At 33.6% G+C, this 16,345-nt stretch overlaps 1 protein-coding gene across 3 annotated transcripts; it reads right to left on the bottom strand.

The window, feature by feature from the left end:
- Positions 1-6,622: 6,622 nt before the first annotated feature.
- On the bottom strand, positions 6,623-15,034 carry LOC124826119 (phosphoribosylaminoimidazole carboxylase, putative / AIR carboxylase). 3 transcript variants are annotated; one of them, XM_088097463.1, is made up of 19 exons: positions 14,847-15,034; positions 14,662-14,752; positions 13,448-13,526; positions 12,861-13,132; positions 12,480-12,695; positions 12,294-12,405; positions 12,025-12,087; positions 11,796-11,934; positions 11,574-11,629; positions 10,975-11,048; positions 10,662-10,809; positions 10,336-10,509; positions 10,053-10,140; positions 9,849-9,965; positions 9,202-9,299; positions 8,273-8,390; positions 8,098-8,192; positions 7,192-7,298; positions 6,623-7,112 (listed from the first exon to the last, which is right to left on the bottom strand). In XM_088097463.1, exons 4-19 carry the CDS (start codon positions 13,061-13,063, stop codon positions 7,016-7,018), a joined length of 1,905 nt encoding a protein of 634 aa, XP_087953589.1. In that variant the 5' UTR covers positions 13,064-13,132; positions 13,448-13,526; positions 14,662-14,752; positions 14,847-15,034; the 3' UTR covers positions 6,623-7,015. The 3 variants fall into 3 exon arrangements, with proteins under 3 accessions (XP_087953589.1, XP_047154835.1, XP_047154837.1); XM_047298879.2 differs by having other exon boundaries at positions 14,662-15,034; XM_047298881.2 differs by having other exon boundaries at positions 12,861-13,118; positions 14,662-15,034.
- Positions 15,035-16,345: the final 1,311 nt, after the last annotated feature.

The raw sequence follows: 16,345 nt of genomic DNA, 5'->3' as shown, positions 1-16,345 counted from the left end.
GGCATGATCTGTGCAAAGTAATGAAGACCCGGCACAGACAATATAATATCACCAGTAAAAGTTCAAAATCCAGAGAGCCAGAGAGAGAGAGAGAGAAATTCACAAAAAAGAAAAAAGCATACAGAATCAAAGAAGGAAGGCCAGAGAAATAATCAAATTAAAGAATGAAATTGTTTTATTTCCTTTGAATAAAAAAAATATGGATCATATATTTCGTATACATTAATTCTGTAATATCTATATACATACATGGAGAACCTTTAATTGAATAACATGAATACGATAGAAGATGATCTACGAGACATGTCTTTGAGAGTCTCATGAGATATAGCAGTATATAGCAGAAGATGGTGATGACGATCCAAACTAAGTGGCAACTTGTGGTAAGGTTGGCGGTGCAGGAGCAACGGTGGTTTCAAAAGTGCAGCGTCCATGGCTGCGGCCGGGAACGGTGGAACAGGGGTTTCTTTGGGAACCTTGGACGGGGCCTCTTTGTAGCGATTGTATTATTAGCTTATTCTGCTGCCACAGCAGTTGTTTCTCTTTCAACAGCCTAAATCCCCATGTCTGTTGCAGACTCAATAACAAAATTGCCGTGAACACCAACATCTTCGTGCAGCGTCCCATTGTAGCAAAAATGAAAAATCGAAAAGGGTTTCTGAAAAAGAAGAGAAGCTTTGAGACGGTGGAGGAACGAATGAATTTGATGATTATAGATATGGCTATATATGCGCGTGTGTGTGTGTGTGAGGACACGACAAAGTGACTAGGTAGGTTAGGGTTTGTTGAATAATGTTTGGTTTGACCAAAACAAAAAAAACCCCGCGGTTTGGAGATTAAATTAGAAGGATGAAAAGGTGTTGATATTTTAATGATGTTCAAATAGCCCGAAATTTCCTTGCAATTTGCAAATGGCAAGTCGTAGTTGGCTAGTTGAATGAGTCCCCTGACCCGTAATTAAGGTTATTCACGTTCAACATCTCTACTTTTGCAGACACTTTTCGTTGTGTTTCTTGTTATCCCACTTTATCACGCTTCGTTCGAGTCTTCACCACTGACCCCACGACCATGACTATGTCAACCAGACCAGATCATTTTGTTTCCGCAATTAACCATGTAGAAAGTTATAGGGTCCCGTGTCGTCTTTTATACTCTAACAAATTATCAATTTATATATCAACCAAATTTTATTCATGGAAAATAATTTGTCACCACATTCCGTTTCGTAGACAAACTTTATCCATAAATTATTGATTTTAATAACTAATGAAACTCTTCGTCGAAAAATTTACAATTTTCGTACGTGAAATAGATATTAAAATTTTCATTTTAGATTTTGACTATATATTTCGCTAAAGAGTATGTTGATAATTATTTTTTATAAATTTATTAATAATAATTTTTTTTTCAAATGATCGATAAATAATATTTTCAAAAACTCCTAAATAATTTAATTTTTAATTCTTTTAATATATCTGTCAATAAATACTCGTTAGATTTGATAAAATATTCAATTTCTAATTTAAATTAGATATAACATTTTTTATCAAATTTGATGAGTATTATTATAAATTAATTGAAATAGATGAAAAAAAATAAAGGTAATAACTGTGGTAAAAATAGTGACTGAGATCACAACAATATTAGTGAAAGCATCAACGATTAAAAGAGAAAGAGATGTGACGACAACAACAATAACAATAATAAAAAAAGAATAGAAAAAACAAAAAACAAATTATTATATTTATTGATAATCAAAATTTATTAACAATTGACAAATTATTATCCACATATTAACCATGAATAATTATCCACATATTCTGGTTATCAAGAACTATTGATAAATTTTTATTATCTATCGGTAAAATTTTACAAATAACCTTTTACTATCAGTAATTTACCAATAATTTTAATTTATTAACTAATTTCTATTATCAATAGATTTTGTCTAGTAATTTTTTTGGTGTTACAATCATTATAACATTGTATTCTATGGTCGTTTATATGGGATTGAAACGAAACAAGATAAAACATGTGTATATTATACAATTCATATTTACTATACAGTAATGATGGTTTTTCTTTTTTCATGACACACTTGCGGATCTAAAAATTTAATATATAACAATAGTTAACAGGTTCATATATATATAAGATCAGGAGAAACGAAATAAAAAATTTAAATACATGATGATAATTTTAAACAAAGTAGTGTTTCAATCTTTTTCCTAGACCTACTTTGGTTTACTTTCAGAGTTACGAAAATGTCAATTATAATTAAAAATTGTACAAGATCAACCCTAAGCTAGTAAACTACTTAACTACATCATTCATACTTATCAAAATTTTGACTATCCAAATTAATTAATTCTTTAAAACATCGTAACAGTAAATACTTTGTTTAGAGTCGAGAAAAAAGTCAACAGAATGTTTTAAAATAGAAGAAAATCATTCCGCGTGAGACTTTCTAATAAAAACAAACTATTTGAGAAAAAATAAAGAAGTAAAACATGGGTTGAGAAAAGTCATGGTCAATTTCTTTTTGTTTTTTTTATTGTGAAATATTAACAACTACTCCGTTTTTATTGATTATTGCACAGTATGAACGGATATTTTCATTTTGAAGTTCTTAAATAGTTAATCTAATTATTTAATAATCAAACAAATAATTCGAACTACTTAAAACTTCTCAATAAGTTTTTGTAATTAAACAGAGATTACATATTTATGAGCATTCGTCAAATTTATTGGAACTTAATTAGCGTAGGCCCGAGTAAATATTTTATAAGACTAGACTATATTACACATTTTTAAAATATAAATATCTGTTCAAAACTTTAATATAATAATGGATTAATACCAAAACGAAAAAATCTAACGGCCTCCACACGATATATTACTATGACATTAAGAATTTAAAGACTGTTAAATAAAATTTGAAATGTTAATATATTACATATTATGTCAGACCTCATTAAAAACGCATCTAAAACTCCTCTGAACGGATGTAAGGTGTTAAACAACGAGGATCAGAAATCAGATAGTGGAATGTAAGTGTCAGCAGAGGAGCGGAGGTTCGATTTTAACAAAACAAAATTTTCTGAAAATCGCGTCACACTCTCTCTGCATGCATCTTCTTCTCCAAAATCTGATTTTTCTCAAATTCTCCTCCTTCTCTCTAAAAGCTCTCCCTTCTCTCTACCAAAACTCACCATTTCTCTTCTCCGATCTCCGTTCAGGCACCGTAGGAGCACTCCCGACGTCCCAAGCTTCACTTTGAACCGAACAGTTTCGAGTTCTGAAACTGGTAAGTTTCCTTGTCTTTAGCCGATTGTTTTTGGTACATGCAAACCAAGTTCTGGTTGCATGCTGTCATCTGGACTGAGCCATTATTAATTTTATGTTGTTTGGTTTAGTTTGAAGAGTTGTTGAGCATTGAGAGTAGAAAGATCTGTAGTCAAACGAACCAAAATCTGCCTTTAGGACGATCGTTCACACTAGAGGTAAGGGAAGCTTATCTAATTTAATTGTATGATTCTTTGCTCGTTCGTTGATAATGAATGTGTGTTGCTGAGTGGTTGAATGTATATAAAGTATGAATGCTGATATGATTGTTTATGTAGAATATGATTTATAAAGTATGAATATGATTATTTACTGATTTATGGATTGTATGAAGTATGCAAATAAATTTTTATATGAAGGTATAAAGTTATGAAATTAGCTCTTAAGAAATGATTTGGAATGTCAATGATCCTGGTATGAAATTTCCTTAAGAAAGTGTACGTACGTTAACGAACGGTCCTTGACCGTTCGGTTTTCTAGTGAATTTGGTTAGTAGTGGATTCTTTCATTCGGGAAGAATCCTAGTTGAGGACGAGTGTCTGTACTTCGAAATACTGTGCTTGAGCGTTCGACCAAGCATAGTTCCTTCTTGATATCTTGTTATAAACTTAAGTAGGAATATATATATATATATATATATATATATATATATATATATATATATATATATATATATATATACATATATATATGAAATTTTATATTTTAGTTATTCGTAAATACTACTCCAATAGTATCTTAGTATAATTATCAGGCCTCTTTTCTATAAGTTTAGTATCACCTGATATTATACCAAGTGTTCGTCCTAAGCAAGTGTTTGGTCTTACACCAGGCACTCATTCTATCTCCTTAAGCTAAATTTTCTAATACGAGCGCTCGTTCAAGCCCTCTAGGGTTCGCTCACTATAGTGTTCAGTCTTTAACTGGCATTCAGATTTCTTGATACTAAACTTAATTAAACTAAGTATTCACAAGTGTTCGGTCTTTCATGTGAATCATTCTGAGTATTAGTTTTTAATGCCTTGAAATATCCCTCTTCATTGGTTTCATTCTGGAGTCCTCGTTCTTGGTTTGTTCTTTTGATGTTCTGATGGAGTTCTCAAGAGTCAGTTCATCGAATTGGCTCAGTGTTGTAATTGACGTTCGTTCCATTCGTTTTCTTGGAATATATGATTGTGCTTGTTATCTTTCTCAACCCGATATCAACCTGTTGTTCGTAATCTATTCCAAAATTTGAGACCTCGCGATTTCACTCTACGTGTTTGGTCTCGTTCTGAGTTCGGGTTGAACATTCGTTACTTAGAATTCGTATAAATCTCTGTGTGAGGTGGTTAAATGAGATACTTATTAATGAAAGATGAAGAAAATGTAATATGGAAATGTTGTGGATTATGGACGAGCGTTCCGTGGAGGAACGACTCATGTATGAATATTGAAATTGGTAAGGTATGACTATGGGCCTGCTAAGCTGGCTGTTCATCCTGATGTTCCGTGAGTACTCGTCTTCACGTAGAGGAGGGTAGGTCATGTGTGGGAACGACAGGAGGTCCTAGTCCTTAGGGGTACTTTGGACAGATAGGATTAACCTCGGGTGGCAGCTGTTGAGGGCATCCCAGTTACTACATCACCCGGGTGCACGAACGCCTGTAGCTACAGAGATTTCATACAGTCCGGACGGTCAGTCTAGTAATAGGCTTTGTATGATGCGTATGATGAAATTTATCTTGTGTGTTGGATTGTTTGAAATGTATGTTTATGCATGAATTAAATTATATAAACTTACCCTGTGTTTTCCTGTGTTGTCTGGTTTTGTACGTCCGTCTTTGTCATTGCAATGATCATCCGTGTGGATGTGAGCAGGAGGAGACGAGCTGTTGGAAGAGGCGCTAGAAGAAGAAAATTTGGTAGAGGTAGAAGTGAAGACCGAACAATAGGACGTTCGGTCAGTAGTTTAGAATAGTAAGGTGGTCGTTTGATTACCTTCTCTTTTGATTTTTATTTGACCGTTCGGTATAAACTTTTGTAAACCGTTCGGTCAGGTTTGCTTATCCTGTGCAGTAAATTTTGTAACTCTTTTATGTAAGGCCGTTCGGCCATAAGCGTTCGCTCTACTCTAGTGTAAGACTGATCTGAATTATTGGTAAATATAATTATTCTATTATATAGTTTATACTGTATTTTTAGGATGTTACATACTACATTTATAAATGTATTATATTATTTTAATTCTTAAAATTTTGTTTTCTTTTAAATTAACTGGTGACATAATGATAATCTCTGAGTGAGTGTTAATCCATCTTTAGTTAAGGACTAATCATCATTGTTTTATGCTCATGCCGCCCCTAGCCTCCTAATTAATGTGACATAATCGTAGTCTTTATATTTGCTTAAGAATATCCGAAATTTTCAATATATTAGATATGCTCGATCACTGTTAAATAATCTTTTATATGACATGAAAAATTAATTTAGTGATGAAATAAGTTAAAAGATTTCCAAGTTCTGGATCATTTATGCTAACAGAGGCTTAAATTTTATTTTTTTTAATAATTTAACAATAAATAGTAAATTTTATAACATCTTGGTATTTAATAAATTGTGTTCTTCCATAGTTCCTATTTTTTTTACTCATCGCTAATAATTTTAAGAAATTTTATAACTTCTCGGTATATGATATATTCTGTTTTTTAGTTTCTTTTTTATATATCACGAGGACACTCGTTAATTAATATTTTTAACACACTAAATATTCAAACATTGAAACAAGTAAATGGTTGTTTTAAATCCTGATATTAAATATTACAATAGTGGGTTGAGCTAGTCAGAAGACTAAAATAAGAATAGGATAGAATAAAAATTAGATAAATGTTAATCTTATTTGATGTTTTGTAAGTGTGTATATATATAATTTAGCTTGCTCATAACTTTATTATATTTGAAAGAAGTACTGAATAATCACGGGACGTATAATACGATAGCTGTACTGCTCTGTCAATAAACGAGTGGTAATTTTAATCGTGGAATCCGTTTAAAAATTGGAACTGACACACCTTACGGTGATTCACTTTTCGGTGCCTTATCTGAAACAAGAAATTCAAACATATATCACTCAAACTTCAAGGTCGAATGATCTCACCGATCATGCTTACGTACCATGTTACAGTTAGCAGCAAAAAAAGAGTCAAATCACTCGTTTTTCGAAGTATTTGTCAATTTCTTTTGCAATACCTTGCTTGCTCAGTGTCGGTTCAAAGTTGTGAATCATATAACCAAAATATGGACCAAAACAACAGAATCTGTTCTCATTTATACGAGGGTGGTGGCACATTGTGCATCACAAACCAAATAAAATACAAGTTGTACATTTTAGCTCGTCATTTGCTTTCCAGCTGTTCAAATCTATTTCGAGGCACTGGCAGGGACTTATTTTCATAAGAGTAAATATCAATGTGAATACAAGACTTTTCAGCCATATTACATACTGATACTTTTCCTTCTTTCTTCCTGCATGTTAGCAATAGAAAATAGAAGATCTGTAGATTTAGGTAATAAAACATATAGCTCCAACGTTTCTCAACCTACTTATTGATATACCACACCTTCCATGTGACATCTTTTTCTACCAAAACTTTGTAGTTGACCAAAAATGAGGCTAAATTTATGGGGAAAACTAACTATTTTTTAAGTAGGATTCCCAGCCATGTTTTTCTAGTTTATCTCCTTTGCTCAAGACGGCTTCTTTTTGGTCCTCTTGATATTGACTCATCCTGCACAATATTATGAATTTTACTTCAATGAACAGATTTAACATCAGATTTACAGAAAGGCAGAGGGAGAAGGGGAAACCTTGACAGAAGATTATCGTTGGCAACACCCAACATCCTCACTGCCAGCAATCCAGCGTTAGTTGCATTATTAACTGCAACAGTGGCAACTGGAACACCTCTTGGCATCTGCAAAACCAACAAATGTGTCAGCAAGAAAAGACTGTGGCGGTGTTTGATCCAATCTTTTTGACTTTGTAACTTCTATAGAAGCTGCACTTTTGAGCTTTTGCAAATTCTTTAAAAAAAAAAATACGCGTTAGTTTTAGGAAATTCTTAAAGATTGTATTTAGCTCAAGTGCTCCTTTTGAGAAAAGGTACTAATAAGAGCCAAACACTATCTACATGTGTACGAATTAGCTTTAATAATTGCAAAAAGTCACAGCCGGTGTAATTTCTCAAGTCCTACACTAATTGGTGGTCACTGGTACGGAACCGACTACCTAGAAGAGAGGATAAATCTGACATAATACTGTAATGAAAAATTATTCCACTTGTTTGGTTAAACCATATCTAGTGTTACTCGCAGGGATAAGGCAAAAAAAGCGAGCCAAGTCCAGCTCCAATGCTGAACCAAAAAATTGATAGGAGAATGTGACAAGAAATGTGAGTGTGTACAGAACACATTCAACAGTCCCAACCATTATTCACGAACAATACTTAATATTAAAAAATACAAGAATCCTTAGCAATAAAACCAAATAACAAGGAAAAGACTTCATTTAGGAAAGATTTCAGTCAATATTTATCTTCCGCTTGTGAAAAAAGAACCAATAATACCAAATCAAAAATCATATTACATATTATTAACTTGTCACTGGAAAGGCAGCCCAAGAAAACAGCACAGAATTTTGTTTAGCACGCAAAATTGGTAAGCATTGATATATACACACACACACACACACACACATACAATGGAAAAAAATACCTGGACGATTGACAAGAGTGAATCGAGTCCGTCCAAGGTAGAAGCACGCACAGGAACGCCAACAACAGGCAAGGGAGTGAGGGCAGCAACCATACCTGAGATTTGAAGCTTACTTAATGCCAATAGACAACTCATCTTTAAGACAATTATATAGAGCAAAATTCAAATGATTTACCAGGCAAGTGAGCTGCACCACCAGCACCAGCAATAATGACTTGTATGCCTCGTTCATGAGCAGATGAGGCATAAGAAAACATCAATTCTGGAGTCCTGTGTGCTGAAACTATTCGTACCTGAAATTTGACACGCATATTTATATTTAAGAATAAAAATTTCATACACAACCGTTAGAAATATAAAATATCTTCAGATATGGCCCAGGCTTTTTCCCAGATGGACTAACTCTAGCCTTTTACCAGATGGATTGGTCTCAGCATTTCCGGAGCACAATGACTCCAACATTTCCTATGCACAATGGCAACAATTTTTTCCCAATGCATATAGTAAAAGTCAGGTCATTGCCCCTAGAAAAGTGGAGGTCAATGCATCCACTGGGAAGGTGGTTAACATAGAGTGTATATACGGATAAGTGGTGAACAGCAAGTACAAATAAAATGGCAAACCAAATTAAAAGCAATGAAAAGTGACAACCGTGCTGAAAATAAGAGACAACAGAAGATGTGATGATTAGAGTTCCACTCTTTTTGTTTTAGGGAACTCTAGTAAAATAGCGGTAATACATGTCACATAAAATGGTTCCACTCTAATATCATGTTGAAAGACGAAAAAAAATAGATGGAAGGAATACAGAAAAAACAGTGTATGTACTACGCAACAGAGTTGATTTTGATAATCATACTAGGATATTTATTCCTATACACATGACATGATATGCCTATAAATCATAAAAAATCTGATTCTAATAAGATATTTCTATAAGTTTAAATATCCCAATTAAATAAGGAAATAAATAAAAAATATAAAAGAAGAATAAATCTTAGACATCATATAAGATACTTTAAATATTCTAAGATATATCTGAAGGTATTTTATGTTTCTCAAAAGAAAACAACAACCCCCTCAGGGAAATTAGAACAATTATACCTCATGAGGCACACCAAACATCTCCAAGATTTCAGCAGCACTTTTCATAACAGGCAGATCTGAATCAGAACCCATTATGATCCCCACACGTGGAGGAACTACAATTATCAAACAAAACAAAGCAATAATATAAGAACAAAATTCTAACTTCAACCTCTCAAATACAGTGCTCCTTTTCAGTTTCCTTAATTATAAGAGAATGGTTTGAGGTAGTTTTCTAATATTTGTCAGAGAGTGGATAGAAAAACACAGGAGGGATGACTGAAAGCAATACATGCATACAGGTACAATTTGTCATTTCAATAATCTTATTTTATTCTCCACATTCATTAAATACGAACAATGTTCTGAGTAAAATATGAGGAAGAAACAAATCATTTGTCTTGCCAGAGTCATAACATGATGGCATATTATTATAAGGTAATAATACACATAATAATAGAGTTCTCCCAATAGGAAAGAAAATTCAACAAGAAAAATGTCCGGATACTAAATTCAACAAGAAAAATGTTAAATCAAAATAGTTTGTTATATCTGTTTTCTTCTCTGTTTTCTAACTCAAAACTCTAATACATTGACTATGAAAACCATCATCATAGGTCTAGCAACAAAAATAAAGTGGAATAAGGAAAGTATTTGTCACTAACCAGCAGTCTTATCATGTAAGCCTTTCCCTTCCAGCAGTATTGCAAGATTGCTTTCAATATTGTTAAGGGAGGACCCAACAATAGTTATATGGCCCATCTTCCGTTGCTTTCTCATTTCTGAAAAATCGTCATTATGGTGTTATTTAGTGATGAAACAGCAAGAGTGAAGTGGTCAAACTTAAAATTACTGCTTAACAAGTTTACCTGGCTTATCATACCAATGAACAGAAGCACCAGGGATGGCCATTGCCCTTTTCATCAATTGATGTGCTAATTGAAAACCAAGTTCCCCCTAAAATTATTTAGTAAACTTAATGGTCAAGTGTCACGGTAACTGAATGGAATAATATAATAATAATAATTATTATTATATTTAAACCCAGACAAATATAATAGCATCACTTCAACCTGGATGGGAGAAAAAACAGACTTTATTTCATATATATGAAAGAATATAAAATGGAGAGATACTCCATGTTAAAAGTACCTCTTCTTCACCTAATATGTTGTACATGATAGCAGCTGGAGTTTTCATTGATGGATCACCAAGAGGAAGACCAACAACAGCCCGCAAATGTTGCTCATATTGCGAGGTATGGCAAGATTCTATTGTGTGATGCCCACTATTGTGAGGTCTAGGAGCTACTTCATTTAATAAAATCTGTGAAAAAACATGGACATGATCACCAACATCGGATTGACAAACAAATATAAGTATTTGTAGCAGAAGAAAATTAGTAGTAAAAAGAAGTCAACATAGCAATGAAGAAAAAACATTGAGGCATGTCCAAAGTTGATGAGAAAAGTAACAACCTCTCCATCCTTAGTCAAAAACAATTCAACTGCAAACACACCGGCACCTTCCAGGGACTTAACAGCATTGAAAGCAACTTCAGTGGCAAGCTCCCTCGTCTTCCATTTTACATTAGCCGGAGCCTTAACTATGTGACATATATTGTCCCTAGAACCAAACATATATATTTTATTAGATATATAAGGAAGCTGAAACAGTACATTGCAAATCAGGTTATTGAGATTATAGCCACCCAGGCTTTTAATTTAATCTGTGGGAAATCTTGATTTAAAATCTTTCATAACAAAAAAATGAACGTGTACTGCAAGTTACCTGTGAATAGTTTCAACAACAGGATAACATGAAATTGAATTGTCTCTTCCTCTTGCCACAATAACCGCTAGTTCCTGCCAATATTTTAGGAGAAAAATGTGTAAGAAGGTCAACAAAACTTATAAATAACATGACAATATAGCAAAATTTTACGAAATAAAAAACTATTGTGGGTTGAAAGGCATGACAAGTAAATTGCATGAAAGCACCATGAAGTACAATAACTTAATTCTTTCAAAGGAAGGATATATTAGAGAAAAAGAATCTCGTAAGTGAGGTGAGCATTGTATGGCCTTGGAATGAGTTACATCACGAAATAATTCACATCCATGCAAGGCAAACTGTTATTATTAGGGGGAAAATAAAGTTATTGTTTGATTGACAACCATGAGGAAAAATTGAGACAACCTTTCAGATGAGAACTTAACAAATTGACCACTATATATATATATATATATATATATATATATATATATATATATATATATATAACTCTCGGATATTCTTGGTTTAGCACTAGTAATATCACCTTTCACCATACAATTATTGAATCATAGATTGAATAATCACTATGATCAGCAAAAAAAAAGGACACTGACCTTGACAAAAGGTGCCCATTTTTCAGCATATAAACCACGATCAAATCCTCCTAGAGCTGCAAAGTTGGGGGTGTGGGGGCAGGCAGGTTAAAGAAGAAAGTAAAAGGTATAAATTCAAAGATGTTCTTCTTATTTTGACTAATGAGGGGCAAACGAGTTTTTCAAGTTTTTCCCTTCCCAAGAAAATAAAAGAAAAAACACAGTTGTCAAAGACCTACTTACCATCCACAGCAGAAGAAAGCTCCTCTTCACTTTTAGCAACAAAATTTCCTCGCCCATCATAAGCTAGCCTCCTACTCTTAATCATAAGAGGATATCCAAAGAGTTTCCCAACTTTCTTAGCACCTTCAAGATCATCTATCTGTTCAAAAGATATTATTAATTTATCTTCAATTAATATCCTAAAGATGAATTTTCAAATACTATTTTAACTCAGATAAATGGTACAGACCTTCATAAATTCAGGAAGTGGAATCCCATGCTGGGAGAAGTGAACCTTTTGCTGATACTTATCCTATAACAAGTTAAATAATCTTGTCAAGGAAACCATTCAGATAACATTAGTCTTACCTTTACAATTATTGAAATTACCAAGTTTGTGAAAAAGTGAATATTATCCTACTACAATGACCAGGCTTTCTGCATACAATGGAACTAACCACTTGTTAATTTTCTTAATTAGTACTACACACAAAATCCAGAAAAATAAAAAATAATCACCTGAATAATTCTGACTGTAGAGGCTTTGGGCTGGCAGTCAACTCCCTGTTTCTCAAGTTTTTCCAATGTATCAACATCAACATGTTCAATTTCAACAGTCAATACTCCACATCTGAAAATCATACTTTCCAATAAGTGACATAGAAAATGACAAATACAAAATATCAATTACACAAAAATTTGAACCTCTTGGCAAATTCCTCCACTTTAGTGCTTTCATCAAAGCTTCCAACCATATGATGATAAGAGAGAGAACTAGCAGGGCAATTTTCTTGCGGATCCAAAACCATGACTTTAATGGCCATCTGGGAAGCAGCTTGACACATCATTCGACCAAGTTGCCCACCTCCCAGAACCCCAACAACCACTTCAGATAGTCCATGAACAGGAGGTTCGTCATTCCTATAAACATCAATACCAAATTTTGGGCTTTTCATGTCATTTTCAGTTTCAGAAACTTCTAAAGAATTTTACATTTATCTGCCAAAGTCAAAGAAAGCTGAAAAACAGATCAAAGCCCATACAATCAGAAAACAACCCCTGTTTATTTAAAATGCAAAATTTAACCTTAGAGAAGCATCATTATCATCCAATGATGTCGCTTGACAGGCGAGATGCGGCTGGTGACACTGTTTTAGCTTTAGAGAAGGAGATTGCTCCATGTGGAAACCAAGTGACGAGGTTGTCTTAATGGAGGGACTAGAGAGTCTGAAGGCAAAAGCTGAGATGGTGGAGTGGCCTGACAACACTATGCGTGCACTGTGAAGCATATTCAAACCTTGGTTTTTGCAACAAAAACTTCCCTTGTTTCTTTGAGAGGCAAAGCTGAAAAGGGGTTCCTTCCAAAATAATATTGTAATAATCAAATAAATTCTCTTTGTAACAACATAACAGGATACATTTGCTATTGTCTAAAATGATAGTAGGTATAGAAGACAAAACACTATTTTCTATCACAAAGAGCTTATACAAAAGTAAACGCATATAATTATAAATTTCCTGTTTGAGACTAAAGTACATTTAAGATTTATTAACGGAGTCTGCTTCTATGACGTAAATAAGAAGGCTGATGCTAAGCAATGGCTCTAGGAATATAAACACAGAAGAGGTGGGGAGAGGGGAACAGTATAACTAATTGGAGTGAAGAACGTTACTTGCTATTGTTAACTCAAGAACTGCATTAATTGTATCTGCAAACAAGAGTGGAAGGCTTCTAAACTTTGTTAATAAGACCTGCAAATAAACAGCAACATTATAATTAAAAAAAAAAAAAGTAGCAACAGCTTCAAATATGTACCCCCAAAAGAAGGAATATAAGACAATGCAAGCTTCCATCTTATATGACTACATATTAGAGCAATGAATTCAAGCTGCGTGTTGCAGGAATCATATAAGCCCCATAAATACTAAGACATATCACTCTCCAAGTAAAACCATGCCATTTACCGATGAGCTTAGGTAGGGACTACCAACTCGATCATCCAATTTCATGTTGTGATAGGTTCCTTATAGTTTATATACAATAAAAATATAGGAAACGACACTTCGTTTTGTGAGTACACCAAGAACAAAAATTAAACAGGTACCAATAGTGATTTGGCATTTAGTTATTTTAAAGATGAGAAAGTGTACTCCAGAAGAAAAGCGAAATTCCAAATTTTGAGAATTATGATAAAATCAGACGCATAGGCAACAAACTCTGAAGATAGTTACAATCTCAAACGTTGCGATTATTGATAAATTTTATGGTCCATAGTACACTCTATTGAACTGACTTATATGAGGCAAATCAAAAGTAAAAACCAGTTTCTCACTCTCCAGCGTACATTTTCCAATAAATTATTACTAGATAAACTTCCTAAATCTAAACTAACAATGGTACCACTGTAATCTGTCAGACCCATAATGCCCCTGATACTGAAATTATCTCAAACTGAAGCAACCCACCCCAGTCCTACCTCTTTTGAAACTTTCTAGAATAGAGCTGCTCCTGTGAAGAAAAAGCAGTAAAGAGAGAACACAAGAACACTAGAGCTCATCCACTCACATGACGACGGACAGAAAAGCAAGGAAGAATAGTGGTTTTATTAATCTACAAGATTTTATTCAAACCTTAGTCTTTACCTCAACCACCTTCCTAGTCCTTGTATCTTGGCTTAATGTGACTTTTTCATATGCATATAAATAAACACAAACCAAAACCCATTTTGGCTTAGGAAAAAAAAAACTGAATAGGGGTTCCTTCGAAAAAAAGATAAGGGCATTTTGATAACTGCTTTTAAAATAAATAAAAAATTAAAATGCTTTAGACGAAAAGGTGAAGCCGGAGAGAATCCCCGGCGATACAGAGAATTTCAAGTAGACCTACCTGCAGGGGCACCGGTCGGCGATTAGGGTCACGCGCATAGCGTGGGAGGGGTGGTTTTGGTCGAGACGACACCGTTTTGGTGATCAAGAACCTAATCACAAGGCGCCGTGTTGCAATACAATTGGAGTTTAATTTATTGCCACTATCTGGAAATTTTCATTTTGTAAAAACACAAAGAACAATACCAGTGACTCAGCTTGTAAAAAAGAATTTCCCAAATCCAAGAAACGAAAAGATTTGAACTTTTAGAATAAGAATAACAGTTGGTGTGTGGCTGAAGTTGAGCTTAGCGAAATGAAGGATTCCGTCCCTTCCCGCCCAGCTTTCGCTAAACAACATCACTGCAGTGATAGCTCTTAGCTGTGTTCATTTGTTTCGTTGTATTTTTAAAATATTAAATCTTGTTATTTAATTATTTAACTTCCCTGTTTTGTTAAAAATATTCGGAAAGCATTGACATTCACGTCTTCTTTTAGTATTTTATTTTAATCTTTTTTTCTGATTGATACGTTTACAATTTTGTAAATTTAAGAAAACTAGTGTTTTAGATTGTGGAATAAAGAGGGTAAATATTTTGCATATATAAATTATATTATTAAAATTCAAGGTTGTTTAGCCATATTTATATTCTTCTTCCCTTTTCTTTCTTGACCTATTCTTTGTTGTCACGTATAATATTTCCTCTTGCTTTTGTGTTTCTCTTAGGTTTTGAGTTCAGTGTTGGCAATTGATTCTGTCTACTGAAGAAGCTTATGGGTCAATCAGTTTTCAGTTCACAATCATGAATAAATTATCTATTTTTTATTTAAACTATATAAAATAAAAGAATAATAAATACGAACTTAACGATGAACCTTTGAAGCATAATTTTTTTTTTCAATAATGTGAAGAATTTATTTGACATTGGAGTAAATCTCTTAAAAGATTTTGATAATTGTTTTCTTCTAAAGGAATGGATAAATTTTTTATGCTCCTCTGACGTAGGAAAAGGATAAGAGAATGATAAATGTGTATTGAAAATGAAACTTACGGATTAAATTTGGTCTTGATGTAAGAATATGAAAATATGAATTAGAAAATAACAGGGTATTAAGTCAGTGAAACCAGAAACTTTGCATTTAAAAGCCTATTTTCAGACATCTTGATTCATTAACCCAACTTCATTCTCTCTCTAAAAAATCAGTTCTTCTTTTTTCTCTGTCTTCTTTCTACCACAACTTTGTCTTCTCTCTTCCATTTCTCCTTACTGAGCCATTGGATTTCTGTTTAGGTGGCGCTCAAACGTCCGCGACGTAGAGGGCCTCACAACCATCCGATTCGTTTTGGGTTCTAAGCTGGTAAGTCCCTCCATGCAACCTCTTCTCTGTCCTTGAACTAGCACATAAAATCTCAGTTAGTTGCATGTGGCTTGTGCTTTCATCTTCTTCAATTTTCCACCACATTCTAGCTCTAAAAGTTGTTTCTGTCACCAATGTGGTGTTCTGTAGGGTTTTGTTGAGTTCTCACAACTCAAGGTACGGTTGAAGTGTTTTTGTGAGCTGGTCAGTTCAACTCTAAGGTAAGGGGAGCTAGGTTTTCTTAAAATTTATTATTATGAAATGTGTAAATGTGCTGATCTTTGTGTGACCATGTTGTTTGGGTTGAAATTATGTTTTTTTGAGATTTATTGTATGAACTAAACTGT

This window comes from Vigna umbellata, chromosome 8 (genome assembly GCF_029865625.1).
Source record: "Vigna umbellata cultivar VRB3 chromosome 8, Vumbellata_1.0, whole genome shotgun sequence".
NCBI classification, from domain to species: Eukaryota; Viridiplantae; Streptophyta; class Magnoliopsida; order Fabales; family Fabaceae; genus Vigna; species Vigna umbellata.
Note: the sequence above shows the minus strand (reverse complement) of the source record. Positions and strands in the feature narration are given on the sequence as shown.